This window comes from Corvus kubaryi, unplaced genomic scaffold, assembly GCF_017639235.1.
Source record: "Corvus kubaryi isolate FWS band 111438036 unplaced genomic scaffold, C.kubaryi_AGA036_p1.0 37397, whole genome shotgun sequence".
NCBI lineage: Eukaryota > Metazoa > Chordata > Aves > Passeriformes > Corvidae > Corvus > Corvus kubaryi.
This window is the reverse complement of record NW_024581136.1, coordinates 13,060,819-13,084,605: the sequence shown is the minus strand read 5'-3', so window position 1 is coordinate 13,084,605 and position 23,787 is coordinate 13,060,819. Positions and strand designations below refer to the sequence as shown.

The 23,787-nt window shown below is 42.7% G+C and overlaps 1 protein-coding gene across 1 annotated transcript; it reads left to right on the top strand.

The window, feature by feature from the left end:
• Window positions 1-1,164: 1,164 nt before the first annotated feature.
• On the top strand, window positions 1,165-21,121 carry SENP5 (SUMO specific peptidase 5). Its single transcript, XM_042042342.1, has 10 exons — window positions 1,165-1,358; window positions 5,581-7,151; window positions 10,275-10,380; window positions 10,529-10,676; window positions 11,296-11,343; window positions 13,257-13,334; window positions 16,609-16,746; window positions 18,433-18,516; window positions 19,893-19,943; window positions 20,034-21,121. The coding sequence occupies exons 2-10, from the start codon at window positions 6,200-6,202 to the stop codon at window positions 20,142-20,144; spliced, it is 1,716 nt and encodes a 571-aa protein (XP_041898276.1). The 5' UTR covers window positions 1,165-1,358; window positions 5,581-6,199; the 3' UTR covers window positions 20,145-21,121.
• Window positions 21,122-23,787: the final 2,666 nt, after the last annotated feature.

The following is a 23,787-nucleotide window of genomic DNA, read 5'->3' as shown; positions in this document are numbered from 1 at the left end:
CCGGCCTCCTGCCCTGCCTGCCCCGCGCTGTCCGGGGGCTGTGACCGGGCCAGCGGGAGTCGGGAAGAATCCAGGGACCTGTGCCCTGGGCAGCACGGGGAGGCTGTCCCTGAGTACACGCTGTGGGAGTTGGGGGGTTGATGGGGTTGGGAAGCTGTAGAAGGGAGTTTTCAGTTGTTGCAAGAGCTTTGCTTTTCCATCACTGGGCTCTCGACCCCGCTTCTCTGCTCCCAAGTTGTCTTCTGCTCCCTGAGACTCCCAGTCCCTGCAGTGTAAGAAGAGCGCTTATCTGCTCCAGTGCTGTTGGCTCTCCCTCAGCCCTTCCAAGCTGTGCTGGCCGGGAGGGACGGGGAGCTCAGCAGCAGCACCTGTGGGTGCTGAGCCACGGGGCAAGCACAGCAGAGATCTGTTCCTCAGCTAAAGGCTGGGTTTAACTAACGTGCTCTACCATTTCCAAACTCCACTTGTTCTAGCCCAGACTTCTAGCTCAAAAGAGAGATGGATTGCCTTTGGTAATACCCTCATCTTTACTTACCCTTGCATGTTGCTAATATAAGAAGAGAAATCGTCTTTAAAAGCTGCAGGAAAAAGTGTTTAATACTTGTGGAAATACGCTCTCTTAAGGAAGGCCTTCAGAAAGCATCAGGGAGACCCTTGACCTCAGACACATGCACGGACCTCAAATGAAATACCAGTTTCTGTTCCTTTCACAGAGCTTGGACAGCAAAGTTTGACAGACTGTTTCAGCTACTTTCATGCTTCTGCCTTGCAGAGGTGTTCAGGAAGGGACAAAGCTTGAGTCACATTTCATTAAAATCAGTCTAAAGTCTGAAGATTAAAAAATATTTATATCCTTATGCTTTGCTTGTACAAAAGGATCTTAGGGTTCTTTAATCTAGAAAATTTCCATCTGTGATTTGTGACAGTATTTCTGTTAAAAGTTCTGTTATCTTAAGATACATATCTCCATTAATCTAGTTTTGCCTAAAGGAAGATGTTTCTGTAAGTAAATTATATATCCTCTTGCCAGAAATAAATCTAGTAGATGTGTAGCCAGCTAGGTGAGACTGTGAGTTAGTTCCCAGAATTGCTGATTGAGAGAAGAGTCCTTGGTAACTGTAGGAGTTCAGGCCTTGCAGTGTGACCATGAGGTCACCAGCTGCATGACCTGCTGTGTTCCTGTGAGTCAGTAACTTCGGACTTTGGCTATTTCTGTATGGTCTTGTGCTAATGAGTTATGTTTTGTCAATGTGCCTTTCCCTAGGGCTTGCTTCACCTCTGGGACAAATGTTTGCTTAACAGTCAACAGAACTGTGCTGGTCAGAAAAGAAAGAGAAGAGGGGATAGTTGCCAGTGCTGTGAGTCTGCTTTTACATGTGCTAATTGAGTCATTTCAGGCTTCCTGACCTTATCAGCTTAGCTCTGGCCACGTGGTGGTTTGAAGAGAGACACCCTGCTCCAGCTTCCTCTCTGTCTTTCCAATTTTGGATTCTGCTTGGGGGAGGGAAGGCATCTTGCACAGACTGTCTCAGCTGCACACCATAGTCTCAGGCTGGCCTTCTCTTTCCTGCTTACCTCCTGTCTTTGAGAGCTGCCCAGATCTCCACTGGGAAAGGCTGAACTCTGGGTGTTGTAAGAACTGCCTCCCACGGGAGCAGGTGATGCATGAGTTACTCCTGCCTGCACAAGGCCACACTCTCAAGGCTGTTTGCTTTATTTACATTACGGATGCTCTTAAAAACAAGCTTCTTTTATCGAAGAATTTCCACATGACTCTTGACCTACTGGGCACCCTGACACAGCCCTAGATGGCTTGTGGGGATCTAAGCATGAAGGAGCAGCTCTTCTGCAGTGCTGTGGGTTTGTTCTCCACTTGTGTGGACAAACGGTTTTTGTGGTCTGACAGTTGAGGTGTCAGCTAGTAACCTTTGGTAGGGTCTTGTCAGCAGCATTTGCTGGGACTGCCTTTCCCATTTTTGTGCTTTTCAGTTAAAACCTGGGGTCTCTAAACCTGCCAAAAATAAGTAGGACTGCCAAGGACTAATGAGTGGTTAAACTAAGAGGCTTATAATGGGTGAGAGATATGAATGTACAGTGTCTTTTACAGTACCTAATTTCACTGAAGGTGATGTAAGTTGCAGCCGTGTAAGTTGCAAATGGAGTGATCTGCTGATTGATCTAAGGAAAATACAGTGTGTGTGTGTGTGTGTGCGTGCGCTGGATTTGTTTCTCATAAAGGATCGAGGGCCTCATGTTCCCCCATTCCCTTGCAAGTGTGCAGTACTTGATGTCAGATTGCCACAGTCATGTTTGCTTGTAGCTTACCAGAGCTCTTGGGATAAGTATTCTGAAAACTGAGTGGTTCCCAAATATATTTTTTAAAAATTCGAGTACAAAGCAAATTTATAATCAGAATCTGCCATTAATACAGAGATGTAACAGTTTGGGGTTGTCTTCGTCCAGTGCAAAAGAGACTGTGCCTTTTAATATTTAACCATTTTCAGATGGTGTGTCAAACACAGCTAAAGGGGTGACTTACGATAAATTTCTTTCACTTTTGGTCTTTAGGACGTTTACATTTTGGGCGTTTTGGGTTTGAGGTTTGCTGGTGTAGTACTGGCAGCATCCCTGTGCAGTGGAGGTGTGGCTTACACTAGCCAGATGACTGTTAGTGGTGCAAGTTCTTCAGTTCACAGGTTTTTCATCTGTGTCAATGAATGGGGCGAATATTTCACTTTCTTTTCAGGTTCTTAAACTTTGGGTGGTGCTTGCTTTATTTTTTGTTTTACATTGCTCACTTCAGTTCCTTTTCTAGCAGTGCACTTCTAAGCTTTCCTTTTGTCTTGCTGCTTTATGGTGTCAAGTAAACCCAGTGACACTCCTGTAGCACTGGTGGAAAGTAAGTTATTCAAGCAGCATCTGGAATTAAATATTTGCATATGGATCATCTTTTGTCACTCTGAGTAACACTGCCGTTAGAAAAGGGAACTGTTTCAGCTCCTAGGACTGGGATTAACTGCTCTTTGGAGGCCTTTGCTTTAAGGGGATCCAGACTCAAAACTGATTACATTTGAAAAGGGAGAGGGGAGGGCAAGAAAACTTCACTTGGATTAAATGGCTTACTCAAACTTTATTCACACTTTAAGGAGAAACTTTTTTGTATAGAAAAATTTCATAATGTGGAGAAATTGGCGTGGGCATCACAGACAAACATGAAATATTTTTTAATCCTGTAAATTATAATTGAAGCAATTTTAATGATTAAGTTAAAAATGAAATATAAGATCAAGTATGTAGAATAGCTTTACTAACATCTTCCTTTATTTCAGTTTTAAGAAGCTGGATTTCATGACACCAGTGAGCAAATGATCTATTTCCATTGCTGTTGCAATTGTGTTGAAACTGTGGCACCACTGTTGTCTCCATTCAGGTTTGCCTCAGGTCCTTTTTGCTACCAGGACTTGGCTTTGCTAGAATCTGGTTCAGTGTTTTTCCCGCTGTGATCATTAGTTCAGTCTCCTATGGGTGGAACGGTGGCAGCTGTAGGAATTTCAGCTCCTGCGTAATCCATGGCTGCTCAGAAATCCAGTGGCTGCTCACCCTTGTTCCATGTCTGAGGAAGTGTCCATGGAGGGAGGCTGTTGGGCTTGGCTGTGGGAGAGCAAAGAGAAAGGCAATGACTCCAAACTGTTCAGGAGTGTTCTTGAAAACTGGCAGCTACGTGGCACCTATTGCGGAGCCTAAGAAGATGAAACCTTTGCTTTCATCTGCTGTGCTCTCCTGGGAGCGCTCAGCACACTCTGTGTTGGCAGAAGCCCCTTGTGTATGGGGCTCTGTTGAGAATGTTGAGATTTGGCTGGGTTTGTTTGTTTTGCCTGGAAGAAGTGTGGCTGGAATAAGCTGTCCTAGCAAGCCTGTGGTTTGGCTGATGTTTACTGAGGCCACTCAAGGAATGTTTTGTAGGTGCTGCACACAATAGACAGACATGCAGAGTTTGTAGTGGAAAAGCAGGCATAAACTACATCTAGGGTAGAGAAATATGTAAGTGCTAGATGAGCAAGTACAAGAAAATTGGTGTGATGAGATGTTATGTCCTGATTTTTCTGATAACTTAGTTGTGTGGTGAGTAATAGAGGGTTACAAAAGAGCCAGGGCCTGTTGCAGTGCTTTTCTACTGTTAAGCTGTCAGTGGAGGTAGCCAGGTTTCTTTCTAGGTTGTAGGTCCAGTGAATTCTGGACAGTTTTCTGTGTGGTGGGAATATCTTATGCAAGTGATAAATTATATTCTTTGTCCTCTCTGCATTTCCACTCCCCTCTCCTCCACAAAAAAATAATTCTAAAAATGCCAACTGCTGTTCACGTCTAAGATGAGTAGAATGAAAAAATGGAGAAGAGCTTCTTAAATCAGACTTTGAATACCTGGTTTTGCAGGTGTCATTCGTATTTACCTAAAAGTCCAATTGTTAATGGTTTATTTTCAATTATAGACTTCTTTTTTTTCAGCTATGCAGCCTATGTGTAATGATTAGGACAGACATGACTAAGGCAAAACTCCTTATAATAGTCTGTCTATCAGACTTATTCTGACTTACAGAGGGGCAAGACAAAGTCCATTTCTGAATTTGAGAAAAATACAAACTTGTAAAATACAGGATGGGATGTACATGGTGAGGCTGGGGTAATTGACATGAGGCATCCCATGTTGTGTGTGCTCCTTATGCCTTCCCCTTGTATTTCTGGATTCTTCTAACTTTCAATTAATATGTTTAGCTACATAGTGAAGATAAACAGATATTACTATGCAGGCTTTACATGCTTGTGTAGTCTCAGATACATCCTTATTGAACACTTCGAGATGCAGGTTTTTAGTGGGGAAGGGAATTTTGAAGATGATTAACTGCTGTGCTGCATTGGTACTGCTTTGTTAACACAAAGATAAACACTGATTATAGAAGCTGATAGTGGTGGTGTCATATGGAGAGAGATGTTGCTGTAAATACAGAGCAATCCAGGAGTAAACTGTGTCATTCTTTATCTAGTCAGAGAATCAAAATTTCTGTGGCTGTTTGTGCTTTGCTGTTCCTTTAAAGGAAAACTTTGTGTGAGCATGTGAAGCGTTTTCAGAGGCTGCTCACGGTTATTGCACAAGAGTAAGGGCTCCTTTGTACAGCGCTGGTGGGGTGGGGTACCTGCACACACTTGTTGATTACTTGGACTTCAAAGTTTTGTTTTTCAAAAGGCTTTTGAGGCAAGCTGGTTAACTGTGCTTGCCCTACGGCCTGGGCAGCAAGAGAGGTTTAACCTCAGGCTAGAGAGGTGCATGGGATGGGTGGGAATTACCTGTTCATTGCTTTACCTCCAGGGAAGGTAAATGAGAAGAGCCTGTTTACACACCGAACCATTGCAACTATTGCTTGTTTTTCCTTTTGATGCAAGTGAAAATGTCTTAGGGAATCTGAGGTTGTGATTGGAGGAGGGGTGGAATTTTAGATAGGCATGTGGCCTGAGGAATGTGCCTTAGTGTTTTGCTATTATGTTACAGTCCAGATAACACTGACTTAATTTCCCTTATGCTTTCAGCTGGTTTTCAAGATCATAATGCAGCAGAAAAATGAAAAGCCATAAAAGACATCTGCTTTGGCAAAGAAGTCAGCTGTTGGCCGAGTCTGGAAGATGGACCACTGGTTTTGGGAAGCGTGGGAAATACTGCTTCCAAAAGCAATTTTTCCTAACTTAGAAGAAAAGACAGAGTGCTCAGCTATTTGTGAGCTTAAATCACAGCAAACTGTACAGAAGACTGCGGTGCAGAAGGAGGACACTTGAGCTCCAAAGCAGGTGGGCTCCTGATGTGCTTCTAAATGCAGAAACCTGTCCAAAATCTACTGTTGAATCATACAGCTTTCCTTACAAAACTACTGAGAGCAAAAAGATCCTGTCCCTATCGCAAAGCTGAAAGCTCGTCTGGAGAAGCAGTAAGGAAACTCAACAATGAATCCTTTCAGAGTGAACATCCCTTGAATGAAGAATTTGAAACTGTTGCTGTTCTCAATAGCATCTCTGGCCATATCCATTATGTCTCATGTGGTTTGCTGGAAGGTGCTGCCTTACCTGTAAAGAAAGGTGGTTTTGTGTATAGCGGGGAGGAGAGCAATAATGAGGGCAACACAGTCCTGGTAGTTTTAAACAACTGTAAAAGGAAATGCTGTTGCAAAGGGTGTGGAATGGAACTTGTGGCCCCTTGACAGCTCTAAAGAGGTCCAAATTTAACCATCATACTGTAAAAAAGAGATTTTTATTTATGATGCATAAGAAACTTTCTATGATTAGGTTTTGGTATAGAATCATAAAATTCCCGAAACTTCGAGCAAGAGGCAAGGCTTGTAAATTAAGAAAAATCAAGCGAAGGTTGGTGCAGAAAGTTATAAGGGACCATCAAGAAACACTTCAGCCAGATTTTGAAAGTGGATTGTGTCATTTGTTTTCCTCCTGGAGATCTAAAAGTAACCGTCTTTGGAAGCGGTACAGCTTATCAGATATGAACAATAATACACCCAAACCTTTAGGAGAGGAGAATGAAATATGTGCACCTGAGATCTGCCACACACAGGATGTGTCTGCTGAGCCGTGTTCTGAGGCTGCAGAATCCAGAGGGCAGGATGGCAGTGTGGATGCTGTCCCACCAGAACTGCATGTTAGAGCTTCTTCAGAAGCAGAAACCTTGCACCAGGTGGAGACCAACGGGGCTCTGGCAGAGGATCATTGCTCTGACATTGTCATCTCTATGACAGGAAAAGAAATTGCTGTTTCAGATCAAGGTGGTGCAGAATCCAAGGAGGTTGTGGGTGTAGACGGAATGACACTGTTGCAATCCTCCTTGCAGGATTCTGATGTCAGTGATAATTTTGCAAATGGACCTTTATCTATGGAGCTGACACAGAATGAGGACAGCTCTAGCCAGATGGAAGTAGAAGGCTCTTTAAACTTGGACATTTTTAGTTCGAAATTACTAGATCACCCTTACTGTAAAAGTCCTCTTGAGGAGCCTTCACCAGAAAGCACAGGACTGAAATCAGGAACTCGGAAGGGAGGCAAAAGGAACAGTCAGAAAACTTCCCGGGTGGCTGATGAGCAGTTGGCAACGTGGCTTTGTGGTATACCTTTTAAATACCTTAGGACATCCAGGAGTTCCTGAAAACTGCTGCATGCATTGTGGAGTTTACATGTTGTGTTAATTACTTTATAAAAATGGTTTCTTACTGTGAATTGTAAAGGTCACTTAGCATAACATTTGATGAAGTGAGGCTGCAAAGAGGAGAGCTGCATGAAGGAGGGACAAATGAACGTTTATCTGACAAGCTATTCTAAGATTTTGTTTTAGAGAATACAATGTAGTTTAATTGGAATCTTTGCAGAAAATTGTTGATAGAAATTTTAAATGTCTTATGTGGAATCAAGAGGTTCAAGTTTTTAAGTGGTTGACAATTGTTACTCTTAATTTGGTTTTTGAAAATCCTAGGTATTCTAATGCTTCCTTCTACCTTAATACTCTCTTCTCTTGCTCTTAGTCTTAAATTAAATCACTTAAACTCAGGTTTTAATAGTCAAATATTGTTCATTGTCCCTTAGTTTTCTCTCCAATTGTTCATAAAGTAGGTTTAATGAATCTTACGAGACAATATTTTTTAAAAAGGCAAGAGTAATCTTAGCAAAGGTTCAGCAAAAAGGCTTCGGCGTTTTTTTTGTGCTATGCTGAGCATGCAGTATTCGATAGTCTCTCCAAAGAGGAACATGATAAAAATAGTAATTGGTGTCTTATTTATGCGTAGCAGCGTTCTACACACAGAGTAAGAAGCAGTAAGCTAACACGTTGTGCCATCTTGTACCATCAGTGTAACTTCAGAGATGTTCTGATAACTTCCTTTGGAGAAATTGGCTTTTTAGGGTCCCATAAACTTGAAGCTGGTGTCAACGAGTGTTAAAGGAATTGTTTGAAGTTTGGCATGCTCTGATTTTTCTGCCTATCTTTTTGTCCTTCAGTTTTGCAATTGATTTCTCTAATGCAAAATATGAGGGAGACAGTGAATCTCAACAGAGGAGTTAACTTTCCACATCCATATCTGCAAGTTAGTGTGGGATCTGTTTCTCTGTGACTGGCTTTATGTGATCCAGCAAGGACCAGATGCTCTGTGAGAAATTGAGAGAAACTGTGCTAACCCAGTGAACAGACCACTTCTGCAATGGAGTTTTAAAGTTTGTCCATCAGATAAAGAGATGTAGTCCTTCTATAATAGGCAAGAGCCAAGGTTGTGTCAGGGTGGCAAAGGTTAAGGTTTTGTGGTCTGACAGTATAGTGGTTCTGAGTTTTCTCAGCTGAAAAGCTGTAAAGAAGAATTCTAGTTGTGGTATAACTGTACAGGAGCTCTTATGTGTTTAGGAGTGTTGTTAATAATTAACTGCACCTTAAAAGATAGTGCTAACCTCGCAAGAGTTCCTGGGCTAGAAACATGAAGGAGGTGCAAGTGTTAGGGCTGCTCTTGGGTTTTGAATTTCTCTGCAGCAGCTGAACTTGGACGTTAATGGGCTGCAATGCTTAGTGCGTTCAGAAGTGCTATTAGGTATCAAGCAGCCCCATGGTAAATCCTGTTCATGATGGATATCTGATTTTGCCCCAGGGTTGAACTTTGTATTCTCTTCCTTGAGTTACACCAGCCCAAGTGAGGTCAGTATCTTGCTGGAGGTCTGAAGGTCTGCTGCTGCTCTTAGTTGTAATGACAAGAACAATCCTTCCTCTGTATATTAATAAAAAGCCTTTAAAATTTTTGTATATTAAAACAGGATAAGGTACACTCATAAGCCCCATGCATTGTCTATCTAGACTTCTAGCCAGACTGAGAAAAGTCCTCCCTGTCACAGTGTACTGAGATGTAAGGGATAAAAGTTAGGCATGTGGCAGAGTTGCAAGGAAGGGTCTTTTCCCATGAAGAATGCTTCCTTGTGGTTTGATCTTGCTCTTCAATCCTTCCTCCCTTCCTTCTGTTGCACTTCTTGTTACATCTTCACTGCTATTCTCAGCTCATTGTGTTTTGGGTTTTTTCTTGTTCTCCTTTGGTTTTTGTTCTTACTGCTGTTCTTCTGGCACTTTTTCTGTCCAATGTTTCTGTCATCTTGGTTTTTCCTATCCTGATCTTGAAAGTTTCCAGGAAATGTTTTTAAAGCCTTAGTAAGCACACACTGCTCTACCCAGCGATGCTCTCTGCCGTCACACCCCAGCCTCAGAAGAGTCCTGGACTTTGGATCAATGCAGTTTTCCTGGACTCTGATCTCAGATCCAGCTTTCTGTACACATCAGCTTTCTGCACACAGAACACATATTTTCTGCTGCATCTGAAAATTCATTTTCAGAAAGCTGGACAACTTGGTCTTTTTTCTCTTGTTTACTAGCAAGTGTTGAAATCCTGTTCTCCATTCTCTTTCATTCTCAAAGTGGTTTTGGATGCCTGTGTGGAATTTATATCTCCAGCATTCCAGTCTTGTGTTTGAGAAAGAAAAAAGTCTTATTTCCTAGGTTTTTCAATTCCTCCAGCATTCATTTCTTCGTTACTTCCAAGTTAATATCTTTGTTTCTGGTGGTGTGGTTGCTCAGTGCTTCCCTGGGCAGTGACAGGCTGACAGGGCTGTCTTGTGTCACCTTAAATGCCATCCCTAGGATAAAGGGTAAAGGAGTTAAACTTGCTGGGAGTCTGGCGTCTTTTCTGTTCACTGTGGTGCGGCAGCGGAACTGAGCAGGCTGCAAACACTGCCAGCTCCAGCTGCCTGCATTTGAGGAGAGTCATTCTGCCTGCCATAAGGACAGGATACTGGCTTTTCAGTGAAACCTGTTGCAGGAACTGATGGCTTTTCACGTTGCAGTAAAATGATTTAAAATGCTAATTGAAGTAGGGAAGGGGATGGATTCTTCTCTAGCACTGGTATAATTAGTTTGCTGTAGATATGTATGTATATAGCAAGAACAGGGGTGATCTTTTCCTGTAAAGCTGAGTGATCAGATTAATGCATTTTTATTTTTGTCCTTCTTCCCCTACCCCCGCTTTTATTTAATGTTGCCAATTTGAGCTGAGTTTTCTTAAATATGTACTTGCCATGTGTGGTGCTGCGTGTTGGTTGGGTGCAGAATGACTGCTGCTTGTACTTGTAAGAACTGAGAGCTTTATTGGATTGGTGAACTCAGAAGGTTTTGATATGTTTGCACTTTCATTTTTCTGGTATATTTGAAGGATTCCTAGATGAAGTTATGAAGAAATATGGCAGTTTAGTACCACTCTGTGAAAAAGATGTCATGGGAAGATTAAAAGAAGTCTTTAATGAAGATTTCTCCCATAGGTGTGTAGCAATATCACATTGTACACCTGGTAAAGGACAAATCACTTGCATTGCTACTGCATGCTCCACATCTAACAGCTAGCAGAACAGAAGTCCGTTTGACATGACCTTGACTTGATTTTTCTCTACCTTTTCAATCCTATTTTAGAAAACCTTTTATAACCAGGGAAATCATGAAGTATCGGGAAAAACATCCAAAAACCTCCACTTGCAATTTCCGGGTCTTCTATAATAAGCACATGCTAGATATGGATGATTTGGCTACACTGGAAGGCCAGAACTGGCTGAATGACCAGGTCAGAGATGCTTGGTGTTTATGTGTTTCCCTAACCCTTTTTAGCCCATTTATATTAGAGTATCAGTTATATACCTTCTGCTGACAATACAGGTGGACTGTCCTTACTTTACACTTGTCAAGTAAAAGGAGTGGTGGGCAGCTTTTACAGTGACAGGTGCAGTACGTCTGGAAGCTAGGAGGTGTCACAATTAGACTGTTTGCTTTTGAAGAAATGATGTTGCACTATTTTGATGAAATAGTGGCTACCCATACAGATTTTAGTAACTTTCCCTATCCCCAGCTTGAGCAGATTACAAGAATGACAGAGTGAAATAGCAAACTGTGGCCCACAGCCAAAAAACCAGGAAGGTTGCAGAGCTCAGGGCATGCACCAGTAGATTTAAATTGAATTAAACTGCATTTAAGATTGAGGCAGACTTCAAGCAGCCAGTTACAGTCTCTCTCCAGGCTGACCACTATTAGTTGCAGAGTGCTTGTCCTTCAGACAGTGTGGCTTTAAAGGCTCCTCTCCATGTTGCTGGTGTAAGTGGATAGAGGCCTATGTTTTATGGGCACTTGCGAATGTGGGTCTTAAAAAATTGTGATGTATGTATTTAACTATTTACTAACTCTTTCAGATAATTAACATGTATGGTGAACTCGTAATGGATGCGGTCCCTGAAAAGGTGAGGGGGTTTTGTTATTATGCAAATGTATCTAATGAGAGATGGAGAGGGAAGGGTGAAGCTTTGCACACTTCAGATACAGAATCAAGATTCAACTCAATAATGGTCTGAGTAGTTCCATTATAATTTGTTGCTATGGGCTGCTCAGATTTTCTGCCTTTCCTTTTTGCTTTTCAGTGCTGTTGCTCTTGTTTCAGGAACTGACTGTATTAGCTCTGCAGGTGGTCTCTGTGGTAGCCTAATGTCACTGATGTACCTGCAGAAGACATGTGCCCTCTTTTGGCCCATCCCATTCTCCTTTCTTCCCTAGAGGTTTCTGTTTCTATATTATCTGCTTCTAAGGTCCAGTATCCATGTCCTTGCTCACAAGCCTGGTGTTTCAGCTGAAATTTCTGATGAAGATGGATTTCTGCTGAGATGACAAACCATGAGTGCTAGCATCTGAACCATGCACATGTGCTGCTTGCACTCACCCTCCCGCCCACCTCGTAGCTGTGGGGGCTGTAACAGCTCAAGCTGTGTCAGCTGCTTGCCTGGTGAATGTGAATTTGTGTGGAGCTGCTTGGTTCCTTGGCAGTATTGACTCTGCAGGACTCTGTTTTGTGCATCCTCAACAGCATGCTTACAGTTTTGCAACTGCAGTGCCTAGCTGTTGGTGGCAGTTGAGAAAAAGAAAGCAAAAAAAAAAAGTAATCAAGATAACAAAGCCCCCTCCCATTCTGTGACTAAATTTGCAGCAGTGACAATTATAAAAACCCATCTGTTTACTAGCAGGACAGAACAGTTTTCAGGTGAGACCACAAAGGAAGAACCAAACAAAGCCATTCTTAGATGAGCTCTGCACAATGCAACTCTTAAAATCTTCAAGCTCAGAAGAAAGAGTATTGTTGCTTTGATTGGAGGTGATGGTGATTCTTCATTAGTATTCTCCATATTTCCTGAGTGTGTGCTAGGCTTGGGGTATTGGAAATTGTATCTGTTTGCTTGTGTCTGCTTTTTCTTCATAGTGCATAATTGAAATCCTCATGGGGGATTTTGTTCTGGTACCTCAGAATGTGGTTTTGAAGTCTGTAGGCATAGCTAATGGGTGTTAGACTGTTCTCAGATGCTGAATTTTCTAACTTTTTTTTTCAAGTAACAACTCAAGCCTTCTACCACCTCTACACTAGCAGAATTATTAAAAACAGATGTTGCAGATTTCTATTTGTATTAATCTGTTCCTATAATTGCAAAAAGCTAAGCACAGGGAATAATGGTGTTAATCTGGAGCTAGGTTTTTTTTTTTTTTGCATCAGCCTCCATTTTTTTGGTCATAAATGTAGGTTTTTACTTACCAAATGGTTCTGTCATAATTTAAAAATACTACTCAACAGCAGAATATTGTTCTTGTCGGGAACTGGTCATAGTAGTTGAATACCAAAGATGATGTTGTTGGACTAAATCTCATAACTGTTTTGATCAATTTTCTTTTTCTGAGTCTCAGCTTCCAGCAACTAAAACCAGAAGTTACTCCCTTCTCCACCACCCTCACTTTTCCAGTCCAGTGTTCTCTTCCTTGATCCCTGTAAAGAACAACAAAAACAAACTCCTTGTCCTGGTGTTTTTCTCCCAAGTCCGTCCCCAACAAAAAAATTAAACATGATATGCCTGGAGATACAAAAATGTAAATATAAATGCTGCAGTGGCTCACATCATATATTATAGGGAAATAAGGCTTATTTTATTAGCTTGCTGAAGAATAGCAATAGTTGAGGCTTGGCAAAGCCTCTGTTTGTCCCTACTGGGGTTCAGTTTCTAAACCTGCATTAAATATTGCCTCATTACAAGTTGTTTTGTATAAATTATCCTGGGGGAAGGGGAATGACTGTGCATGAAAATTTCTGTGCTCATTCCTCCTCTCTCTCTGTTTTTAGGTTCATTTCTTTAACAGCTTTTTTCATAGACAGCTCGTAACCAAAGGATATAATGGGGTAAAACGATGGACTAAAAAGGTACCTTTAACACGGTGTTATCAGTGCTTGGGTTCTGCTGGGCTGGCCTCAATCACTAACTTGAAGCTGGGTTACAATATGTTATTTGCAAAGGATGGGTTAGCAAAGGAGCTGTACAAAGTGGGGAGGGGCGTGATGAAAATGATAGTGTGGCACTATCCAAGTTAGTACGGGGATGTTGTGAGAGTGTACTTGGAATGGCTAAATCTTCAGTGGGAGGTTATCTCTTTGTATATGTTCATGCAAGTTGTTAATTTAACTGCAAGAAATGTCTCTTACTGCTCCTGACAGTGCCAGGTACACTAATCTACAGGAGAGCAGACTTAATTCTGCTTCTTCCTTTTATCTCAAACTGGCATTCTTTGACAGAATCAAATTGTTACCCCGAGTAACACATACCAGGTACTAGAAAGCAGAAAAGAGACCCATGGTTAAAAAGCCAGACTCTTGTTCTCATGACAAGAACAGAATTCATCTTGCTTTCCAGAACCCACACCAGATAATGGGTGTGATATTTTCAGGGGTAGCTAATGCAAAAAGAAGTACTCTCTTTTTTCTTTCTTTTTTTTCTTATGAACATTTGTCCTTTCTAATATGGGAGATGAGGCAAGACTAATCAAAGGCCATGTTTGAATGTATGATCTTTCTGCAGAAGTACTTAAATAGCACACATCTGTGAAATGCTAGAGATGAACTCATTATCCAAATATAAAATCTATTCATATAATTTATTAAAAATCTCTTTAAGGAGAGATGGAATATCAGTGCTTAATATTCCCACATACTATTTTTTAAACATTTTTTTTCTCCAGCAACCCAAGTTTTGTAAAAATCCCCAAAATTAAGGTAGATTCTGAAAGCATCTGTATTGCTGTTGCTGGGAGGTACCCGATGAGAGCAGGTCAATTGTTTAGGCATTTACACTTAAATTCCTGAAGAATCTCTCAAGCAAGAATGAGAACTAAGCAGTTTCTGTGGGAAGCGTTCTGTAGACTCCTTCATCCTGCAATGTGCAATTAAGGGGAATTTGTTTCTGCTCTTTAAGCACACCAGAGTATTGTGCCATGTTTTATAGGTGTTCTCTCCTGGGATACAGGATACCCTGGTCTGGCTCTGGCTGCAGTGGTTTCAGAGCTCCTGTTGGTGTCTGTCCCTTCTGATCACCCATCAGATTGGCACTCCTGATCCACTGTAATGACACAGAGCTGGCTCTGCTGTCTTTGTGAAGTGAGTCTGGGTTGCCACCACTCTTCCTGCACATTATTTCTTACTAAAGACCCCACGTTTGGCTGTCTGTTTTTACTCTTCTGCACACTGCAGTAATCCAGCAACTAGGGCCACATGAGGACCCTTGAGTTTCGTGTGGCTCTGCTGTTGCTGGACACCACAGAAGATGTAGTTCATTTTTCTTATTCCAGTTTTCCTTTGTGGTCTCAGCTTGCTGCTGGCTGACATCCCTCTGCTTCTCTCCAAGAATGATGGATCGTTGTGTAGCGAGTGTGCTGTAATCCGGTCAGGAAGCAGTTTCTGCAGGTGGGAGCAGGGTCGATGCTTGTCACAATCAAAGGACTGTTGTGAGCCAGGCTCGGCTGATAACTGCTGTGAATGCCCAGACCTTTTTGTCTCTTCAACTTCCCATTGTTACTCAAGAAATAGACTTTTCTTTCCTACAAAAGACCTGCCTTTGCCAGTAGTGTTGCAATTATGTACTTTTCAAATTGCACAGTGCTTAAAAGAAAAGGAAAAAAGCATAGAAATCTTCCCACAGGATGAGTTCATTTAGTTCAGTATTCTATTTTTGCTTATTTTCTGGACTGTGCCACCAAAACCCCAGTAATTAGATACTCATTTGAAGAGGAGCTAGGAGAAGGAGGATCATGAAAGGCCCTGGCTTGGCTGGCTTCCAAAAGCACAAGGGCTCATCTGCCATACAGACACCGGGGGTGTTGCATCTGATCTACTTGTTCTGTACTTCAAGACCTTTTCCCTTGTTTGCTTGCCTGTGACCGCAGTGCATCTGCTACAGAGTTAGCTTTGAGAAAGGATGCATCTGCTCTACCTTCTTCCCCTTCTTTTCTCTGTTCACCAGAGCATTCTGCAGTCCTCTGCCTTCTTCTGGCAAGTCCCAGAGCCTGTTAGAGCAGAAGGAGTCAAACTGCAAACTTGCTGGTTTTGTGGGGTGTTTGTAATTACAGCTTCTCCATAGAGTCATGGAATGGTTTGGGTTGGAAGGGACCTTACAGATCATCCAGTTCCATCCCCCTTCCATGGGCAGGGACATCTTCAGCCTTCCAAGCCCTGTCCAGCCTGACCTTGAACACTTCCAGGGATGGGGCAACCACAGCTTATCTGGGCAACCTGTGCCCAGGTCTTACCACCCTCACAGGGAAGAATTTCTTTAATCTAAACCTGTCCTCTGTCAGTTTAAAGCCATTCCTGCTTGTCCTATCACTCCATGCCCTTGTCTAAAGTCCATCTCCAGTTTTGTTGTAGTCCCTTAGGTACTGGAAGGTGCTATGAAGTCTCTATGGAGCCTTCTCTTCTCCGTACTGGACAGCCCCCACTCCCTCAGTCTGTCTCCAAAGCAGAGGTGCCCCAGGCCTCTGAACATCTTTTTGGCTTCCACTGGACCTGCTCCAACAGGTCCATCTCCTTCTTACGTTGGGGGCCTCAGAACTGGACACAGCACTGCAAGTGTGGTCTCCTAAAGAGAGCAACAGAGGGGCAGAATCTCCTTCCTGACCTGCTGGCCATGCTGCTCGAGATGCGGCCCAGGATGCAGTTGGCTTTCTGGGCTGTGAATGCACGTTGCTGCATTGTGTTGTGCTTCTCATCAACAGCCCCAAAGTCTGTCACCTGCCCACAATGCAGCTCTGATAGAAATGAGTGGTGCTCACACTAGACAAGTGTCATTACTGAAGAGATGTAGCTAACCTAAACTGAGGCTCAATTGTATTGCCATCATTACCTAAGAAATCTCACTTCATCACAGGTGTTGCAGTGCAACGTGAGCAGGATTTTGTCACAAGTACAGTAGTCATTAATTCTGATCCTGTACAAGGTTCCATAGCCACTTTCTGAACTGTAACTGTATTTTTGTGCCTGCTAATAAGTTGTGTATTAGGTAAACATGAAGACTGTGGTGAAGGAGTGGAGGGGGCAAAATAAGACTTCAGTTATGGAGTGACAGAGGAAACTTGGATACAATTAATCTCTTGTTTTACTGTGTTCTGCCTGTGCAACTCTCTCTAATATATGTTGTTCTTTTTGCCAGGTGGACTTGTTCAAAAAGACGCTCTTGTTAATTCCTATTCACCTGGAAGTCCACTGGTCCCTCATTACTGTGAACATCCCCAGTCGAATTATTTCATTTTACGATTCCCAAGGCATTCATTTTAAGTTTTGTGTAGAGGTAAGAGTGACAGCTGTGTCTGCAAAGTTTGAACTGTTTACTTAAACAAAACACTCCCCCTTTGTTTCTGTTCAGCTGTAAACTTTAAATGTTTTTAAGACTGTCATTGTCTTGCTGTGTATGAAATGAGAATCAGCCTGTCCTGCTGAGGAGTCTGAAGCACAGACCTCGAGGGTCACACCAGAGCTGGGAGTTGAGGTCAGATTGCCTATTGCCCAATTAGCCTGACCGTGTAATCAGCACAGCCTTGGTGACTCTGTCTTGTCACTCCCACAAAAAGCAAGAGCTCAAAGCCCAGGGCCATGGGGAAGCAGACTAACCCCAAGGAGACTGAGGGCATTTCTTTCATCTGTTAAGGGATTTGTGTTTAGGATAAATGATAAATTGTGGTCCTTTTGAGGATAGGTTGCCTGGGTGAGAGCACAGGACTGAAGATGCTGTAGTGTTGCCCAGTGGGGTTTATGTGTTACCGTGCTATTAACAGCATGTTGCCTTTTTCCTTGGCCTGCACTGAAACAGGGTGTTTGCCTCTGGTTATAACCCAGCAACCTTTCAGGGCTGCAACCTGAACACTGGAGTTAAATTATCAGTCTTTCTGATAAAGAGCAGCCAGGAAATTTTTGCTGGGCTTAGCAAATTGTAATGACCCTCTTACAAAAGCTAATTTTGTCAACTTAATTGCTTGCTTGATGCAGCAACTGTCTACTTTTAACTGTGTAGTTGTTGGCTAACAGAAGAGTAGTAATTATTGTACCCAGGAGAGTTCCCAGCTAGGACTTCTGAATGAAGATAGTATGCCTGCTGGCATTTGCTGAGGATGAAGCTAATGTTTGTCCTGGGAGCAAGAGATCTCATGCTCTCTGGCTTGTGAATGTGCAGCATAAACCAGCCATCTCTCTCGGCAGCCCGACAGTCTCTCCTGCAGCCTTTCAATGTGGTCTCTCCCATCCCTTTCCAGGCAAGGCATTTGCACCTGAATGTCTCACAGACATGAGGAACTTTTATTTTTGCCTGTTCTAAGATTAGGAGGGGAGCAATACCCCAAAATTCACTGTGATCCGCACACTGAGGTGAATATTCGTGTGCTGCAGTGTTTAAATTGTGTTATAAGTGCCCAGTCTGTTTACAGAGAAGTAGAAGGATTTGCTTAACCCAAGACCATTGTCTCATTTATCTTGCTTCCTTCTCTTCGCTTGTGTCAGCCTATTTTTTTTTCCTGTATGTCACTAAAACTCTCCCTGGAGCTTTGTTGATTAGCTGTAGGACTCAAGCATTTTGTATTGAGATTCCAGCAGGAAAATGCAGTCGTATCGAACATAAGGGCCTTGGTGTCAGCCAGTAAGCCAGGAAAGAACACGTGCCAGGCTGCTCTGTTTTTCTCTGCATGTCTGGGATCACTCTAACCTTGTGCCTGGGTGCCACAGCTAGTCTGGTGTGAAATAGAGCAGTGTACAGTCCAGCTGAGTGGAGTTAGAGCTCCCCTTAATAGACCAAAATGAGCCTTGATGGTAGCAGGCACAGTACCCACCAGAGTTCATTTCTTTACCTCTAGATTTGAGCTCAGCTCCTAATGCTCACCTGAAATTTGTCCTCATTGTCAAAAGGATACCAACCAAGCAGTCAGTGTCTCTCTCCTGTTCTTTAGCAAGTGAATAATGTTGCTTTTTTTCCCTTTCCTCTTTAAAGAACATTCGAAAGTATTTGCTGACTGAAGCAAAAGAGAAGAATCGCCCCGAGTTCCTTCAGGGTTGGCAGACTGCTGTGACAAAGGTAAATGGCAGCACTTTGAGCCCTGGGGTCTGACTTTTTGGGGAGATTTCGTGAAGCTGCTTCTAAATTCAAATATTTGTACAAGTAGTAAATGGGTTTATGCTGCCCCCGTGGAGGGTGCTGGGAGAGATGCAGGTAGTTACCCATGGGAATTCCAGCTCTGATGTTCGTTCAGCTCCCACCAGGGCTTTAGCACTTTCTGCAAATGACTTGGGGATCCGAGCCTTTCTCTGGACAATTAAATATATGCGCAGCAAAACCTGCAGCTGGTGTCCATATTGACACAAGGTCAAGGACTGAACGAGCTGGAGACTCAGCTGCACCCCTTCTCCTGAAAGGGCTGTTCTGAATGCCAAATGGATGGGCTTTGGTGAGGAAGGGAGCAGGCTGATGTTGCTACTGCTGGTATTTTATGTTTGCTGTGGATAGAGGGCTTTGGTCTCCAGGGCTGTTTGTGGCACATTGAGTTTGATCATGAGTAAACAAAGTCTGGCAACAATAAAAGGGAATAACTTGTGTGTAGTGTAAATGAGGGAATATGTAATTTGCGTAGCCATCCCATAATGGCTCCAAAGATATAAAACAGGTCATTGCACATTAGACATACTTCCAACAGCTCCCTCCTTGCACAGGTTTATTTTTAGATGCTGATACAATGATGAAATGATTCCTCTCTGCACTCATGCACAACCTGTGCAGTCAGTTGTCCTCCTGCGTTCTGTGAGGCAGAAGATCTGGGAGCTGAGAAGAAACAATTACTTTGCCTCTTCAAGTGCCAGAGACATAATAGCACTAGTGATTGTGACTTTTTAGCTCTGCATATCAAAATTGAGCATGTTTGAGGAAATAATGAAGGTTGAAAGTTATCATTTGAGACTGCCTTGCTCAGTCCTGTTGCCTGGTGATGAGCTATTTGTCATGTTTTCTGAAACCTTTTGGTGTGGCTGGGGGAGGAAAGCCACTGCTGGTAGCATGGATGCTGAGAGTAATCTTCCTCTAGGCCTGTGTGACTTTGCTGATATAGTTTTGTCCTGTGTAAAGTAGATAATGCTGTACAAACATTTATTTAAACTAATTGAGAAGCTGTTCTGTGTAGGTCACTAAAAGAATATAAACTTGGAAGAAAGACTTGTAATTTATTTTCTGTCCTACACTATATATTTTTCTAAAAATTAGGTGTTATTCTAACAATGTGTAACCTTGCAAACTTTGGGATGAGAACAATTACAACTCCAGTTTCTGGTGCTGCAGAACAGCTAGCTCTGATCATGAGACAACTGATCCTTATGCTGAATCTCCTTTTGGACTTTAGGCAGGAGTTAGAGAACAAAAGGATAAGGCTCTGACATGTCTCTGCTTGTTTCTTTTCCTTTCAGTGCATTCCACAACAGAAAAATGACAGTGACTGTGGGGTTTTTGTGCTCCAGGTAAGAGTATTCCTTTTTAAAAATAAGTGGCCTGTATTGTTCATGTAGTAAATGTCCTTTTTTTCAACTAAGCCTTTTCCTTTTCCCCAGTACTGCAAGTGCCTCGCCTTAGACCAGCCTTTTCAGTTCTCCCAGGAAGATATGCCCCGAGTGAGAAAAAGGATTTACAAGGAGCTGTGTGAACGCCAGCTAATAGACTAATAAAATGCAGCCAACTTAATTTCTCTGGCATTTCTGACAAGTTGCAGCTGGTGTTTGTGTACTTGAATTTCTGAAAACTTCCATGAATTTTGAGCGATTCTCAGCTGAGTGGTGTGGCCACTGTTGTTACCTCAATTTTTTGCAAAGTTCTTTAATTGGCAGAACATAACAGAGCTGCCATAGAATATTCCTAATGTCAGTTTGATTCTCTTACGTTCTTTCCTGTATTTAATATTTATTATTTCAGCATGCGTATAGGCAAAGCATGCAACTAAAACCATGAAATGGTAGATTTGGTGCACCTTTGAGATGTAGCTAGAAATGACAAATACAGGTGAATTTGTCTGGAAACATAAAGATGCATGATATGTTTTCTGATGCAATAATGCTTTGAATGTATCAAAAAAAAAAATTCAATGCCATAAAAAGAACAGCTAGAACTTATTTGATAGTTCCATTGTCCCTGTTGTGGCTGTGTAATACTGAATACCACGTTTTAGGGTGTCCAAACTCATCTGCAGTTTTAATTATGAAGACCCCTTATTAAAATAGTTCAAGTTGCTAATAAAGTTTGTTCTGTTAGCATTTCTCTGGCTGTCATTATCAGCCTGTCCCTATAGATAAAAAGCAGCCTTTGCACAAATAAAGCTTCAGCACTTGTCTGTGTAATAGCAAGTAAGGAAGTCTTGAGTCAGTCAGTTGGATGGTAAGTTCCTAGATGCTGCAGAAGTCTCCATAATGTGTGCATTAAGGAGAACTATAAAGCTGGCCCTGGAGAGTCACAGCTTAGATAGTAAGATAAACTCTTTGGCTGTAACTGTTTACATCTCAGATGGCTTTGAGTCATTTCTCAGATCCACAGTATGCAGTGAAAATGTACCATTTCTCCCTTCAGCTCTGTCTTCAAAGCTTGTTGTCTTTAACCTCCCGTTGGCTTTTGCTTTTGTTCAAATATAAATTAATTCATTTCTGCTGCATCTGCTGTTTGATTGTCTCGAACATCCCTGGTTTTGTCTGCGTTCAGTAGCACCGATGGGTCTGGTTGGGAGTAACAGTACTTGTGGGTGCAGTGCAAACACAGCGAGGTGAAGTCATCCTGCTCCAGAGGGGTGGGAGGCTGGGAGCCCGGCTCTGAACTTTGCAGGATTGTTGTGCTGGGCAAAGGATGAGTGAGGGAGGTGGATCTGTTGGGTTTGCACCTTGGCCTGTAAACTGATGTGCTCCTTGCTGAAGAGAGCTACTTCTGTTTGAAGAGATTGTTGCCTGGCACTGCTACACCAGCAAATGTCTTTGCTGTGTTTTTCTGCCAGATGAAGGAATAAGCCCAGAGGAAAAGTATTTTCATTGCTAAACATCATGTGCTGCGCAGCTTCACTTTGTGTCTGTCCATAGCCCTGGCTTCTGATGGAGGAAAACCACTTTGACTTCCCTGTCTTGCAAATTAATTCAGACTTGAGCTGAGCCAGGTACAAATCCCTCCTAGATGACGGGAGGGAGAAGGGAAGGAGTGCCAGGCACAGGCCAGGAAGTGGAAGCACGTGCACACTGTGCTGTGCTGGAGGAGTTCCTGCAGTATCCTTGCATGTTCCCACTTCCCCTTGTTGGCAGCTGGCAAGGACTGGCTTAATTTAGCAAGATAAGGAAAGCCTTAAACACTTGGTTAGATAATTTAAACGAGGAACTTAATGAATCAGAAAGAACCTAAGACCCAGACAGGCACGATACCTTTGCCCATTGTATGGTGCAGAGCGCCCCACAGCACGTGGTTTATTTGTGTTTCCCTGAGGTGTTACTGACAGGACAGCAGCACCTTCTTGCTTGCAAGTAGTGGAGGCTGACTTCCATAAAAATTGAAACTTGGGATGTAGTTTCTCCTGTGGGGTAGCACATACAAGCCAGTGCTGCCATTCTCATCTCTCTACGCTGGTGTCACATGAACGGTTCCAATGCTTTTTCTGCCATGTGGTGGGACAACTGATCCAGTCTACAACTAACCCAGAGGACGGAGTTCTTACCTCAGTATAACCTGTCGCTGAATGTATATCCCAGTATGAATGAATACACAGAATTGGGTGGCCAGGAAGAGATGTGGAGGTGGTGCCACTTTGGGTGCATGCAAGTGAGGCTTTATTCTCAAGTAAGACTCCTGGCAGAAAGGGAGTGGAACACAGAACTGCATGAGCAAATTGCTTTTATTTTCCAAACTTGAGCAATTTGGTAAGGAAGCTTGAAAGGTGTCCTGTGAGACTACCAACCTGGGAGGCTCAATGCCTCAAAGAAAGACCCTTATTTTTTTGTGCAAGCTGCCTTGTTGATGGATATTTTTCATTGCGTGGGAACGTGCTGGAACACTGCACTACTGACAGTTGTTTCCTAAGGCTTGGTGCCTGCTGCTGGTTGGTAGGTATCCATCTTGCTCTATATGAGGGATCCTGAGGAGTCTTTAATCACGATCCCTTTATCAGCAGCATCAGCCAAAGCCCAGGGTTTCTGTGAACTGTGTGTCAAACGTGGGTGCTTTGAAGCAAGTGCATGTGTGTCCCAGATCGTTTGAGGGGAGGGGGCTTGCATTTGAATCTGCTGCCTTGTGAACTGGGGAACAGGGTGGGGAAACATGCATGTTGGAAAGTACTTTGTGCTTTCTTGTCATCTAGAGGTTTCCTGACAAGTGTTCCAGTTGGTTATGGGGCAGCACAGAGGAGTTGCTCTTGAGTCTCCAGCTGTGAACACACCAGTGAGGGGCCTCTGAAAAAAAAAAAAAAGGAGGGGAAATTGAAAACAGATCTAATGTAAGCAAAGTATGTTGGTGCAGTGCTGAAATTAATCACAGGCAGTTGGAATCTCAGGCTCTGTAATGGTGTATCCTGTGAAACTGGACTAATTAACTCCTCCTTGAGAATGTCTTTGATGCCTTAAAGGAGATGGACTTCATAATCTGTAGTCATTTTACTAGTTCTTAAAACATTCAGAACTATGTACAGTGTTTTTATTATGAGAGGCACATTTATGTGGATGTAGTTATGGCTGTTAGCAATTCCATTAATGTGATCTTCAGATTTTCATAAATCACTCTGAACTGGTTTGGCGGATGCTTAAATTTCACGACTTGTTCCAAAGCGATTGTCTCGCTGTGCTGATTTATACAAATAGTCCCAGAACTGGTGAAGCCTCTGCCTCGTGCGTGACAAATTTAAGCTACCTGAGTTGTAATAAACCTTAAACAGAATTGAAAATGAATTATCAGTTTCCATTTTGTTTGCTTTAATCTATAGTTTTAAATGACTGTGCCCCGATACAAATCAATAAATGCAGAGCGTGGCCTTGATTCTTCAAGGTGAGTAGAGAGATGCCTATTGCTGAGCTGCTGGTACTTGCAGAATGGAGGCTGGACCTTTGTGCTGTCTAATATGCAGTTGTTCCGTTCTTACCTGGCTCTCTTGAGTGTGAAGGTGGTATTTTGAATGTTTCACATGCACTGATCACCGAGGCAGACAGGCTTGCACAGAGCTGCTGGCTCGTGTTGAATCTCCAGCGTAGTGCTTAACTTACCTTTACTTTCTCAGGGTTTTGATTGGCGTTATCTGCTGTAGCATTTACTCAGTTCAACAGGAAAATTTAAACCTTGGGAAGTGCTGCAGAGTTA

Bases quoted from the DNA above. Each gene is read 5' to 3' on its own strand.
- SENP5 (XM_042042342.1), top strand. From the start codon at position 6,200: ATGCTGTTGCAAAGGGTGTGGAATGGAACTTGTGGCCCCTTGACAGCT. The intron at 10,381-10,528 runs GTGTGTAGCAAT...ATCCTATTTTAG, and splicing joins AATGAAGATTTCTCCCATAG to AAAACCTTTTATAACCAGGG. The intron at 18,517-19,892 runs GTAAATGGCAGC...TTTTCCTTTCAG, and splicing joins GGCAGACTGCTGTGACAAAG to TGCATTCCACAACAGAAAAA.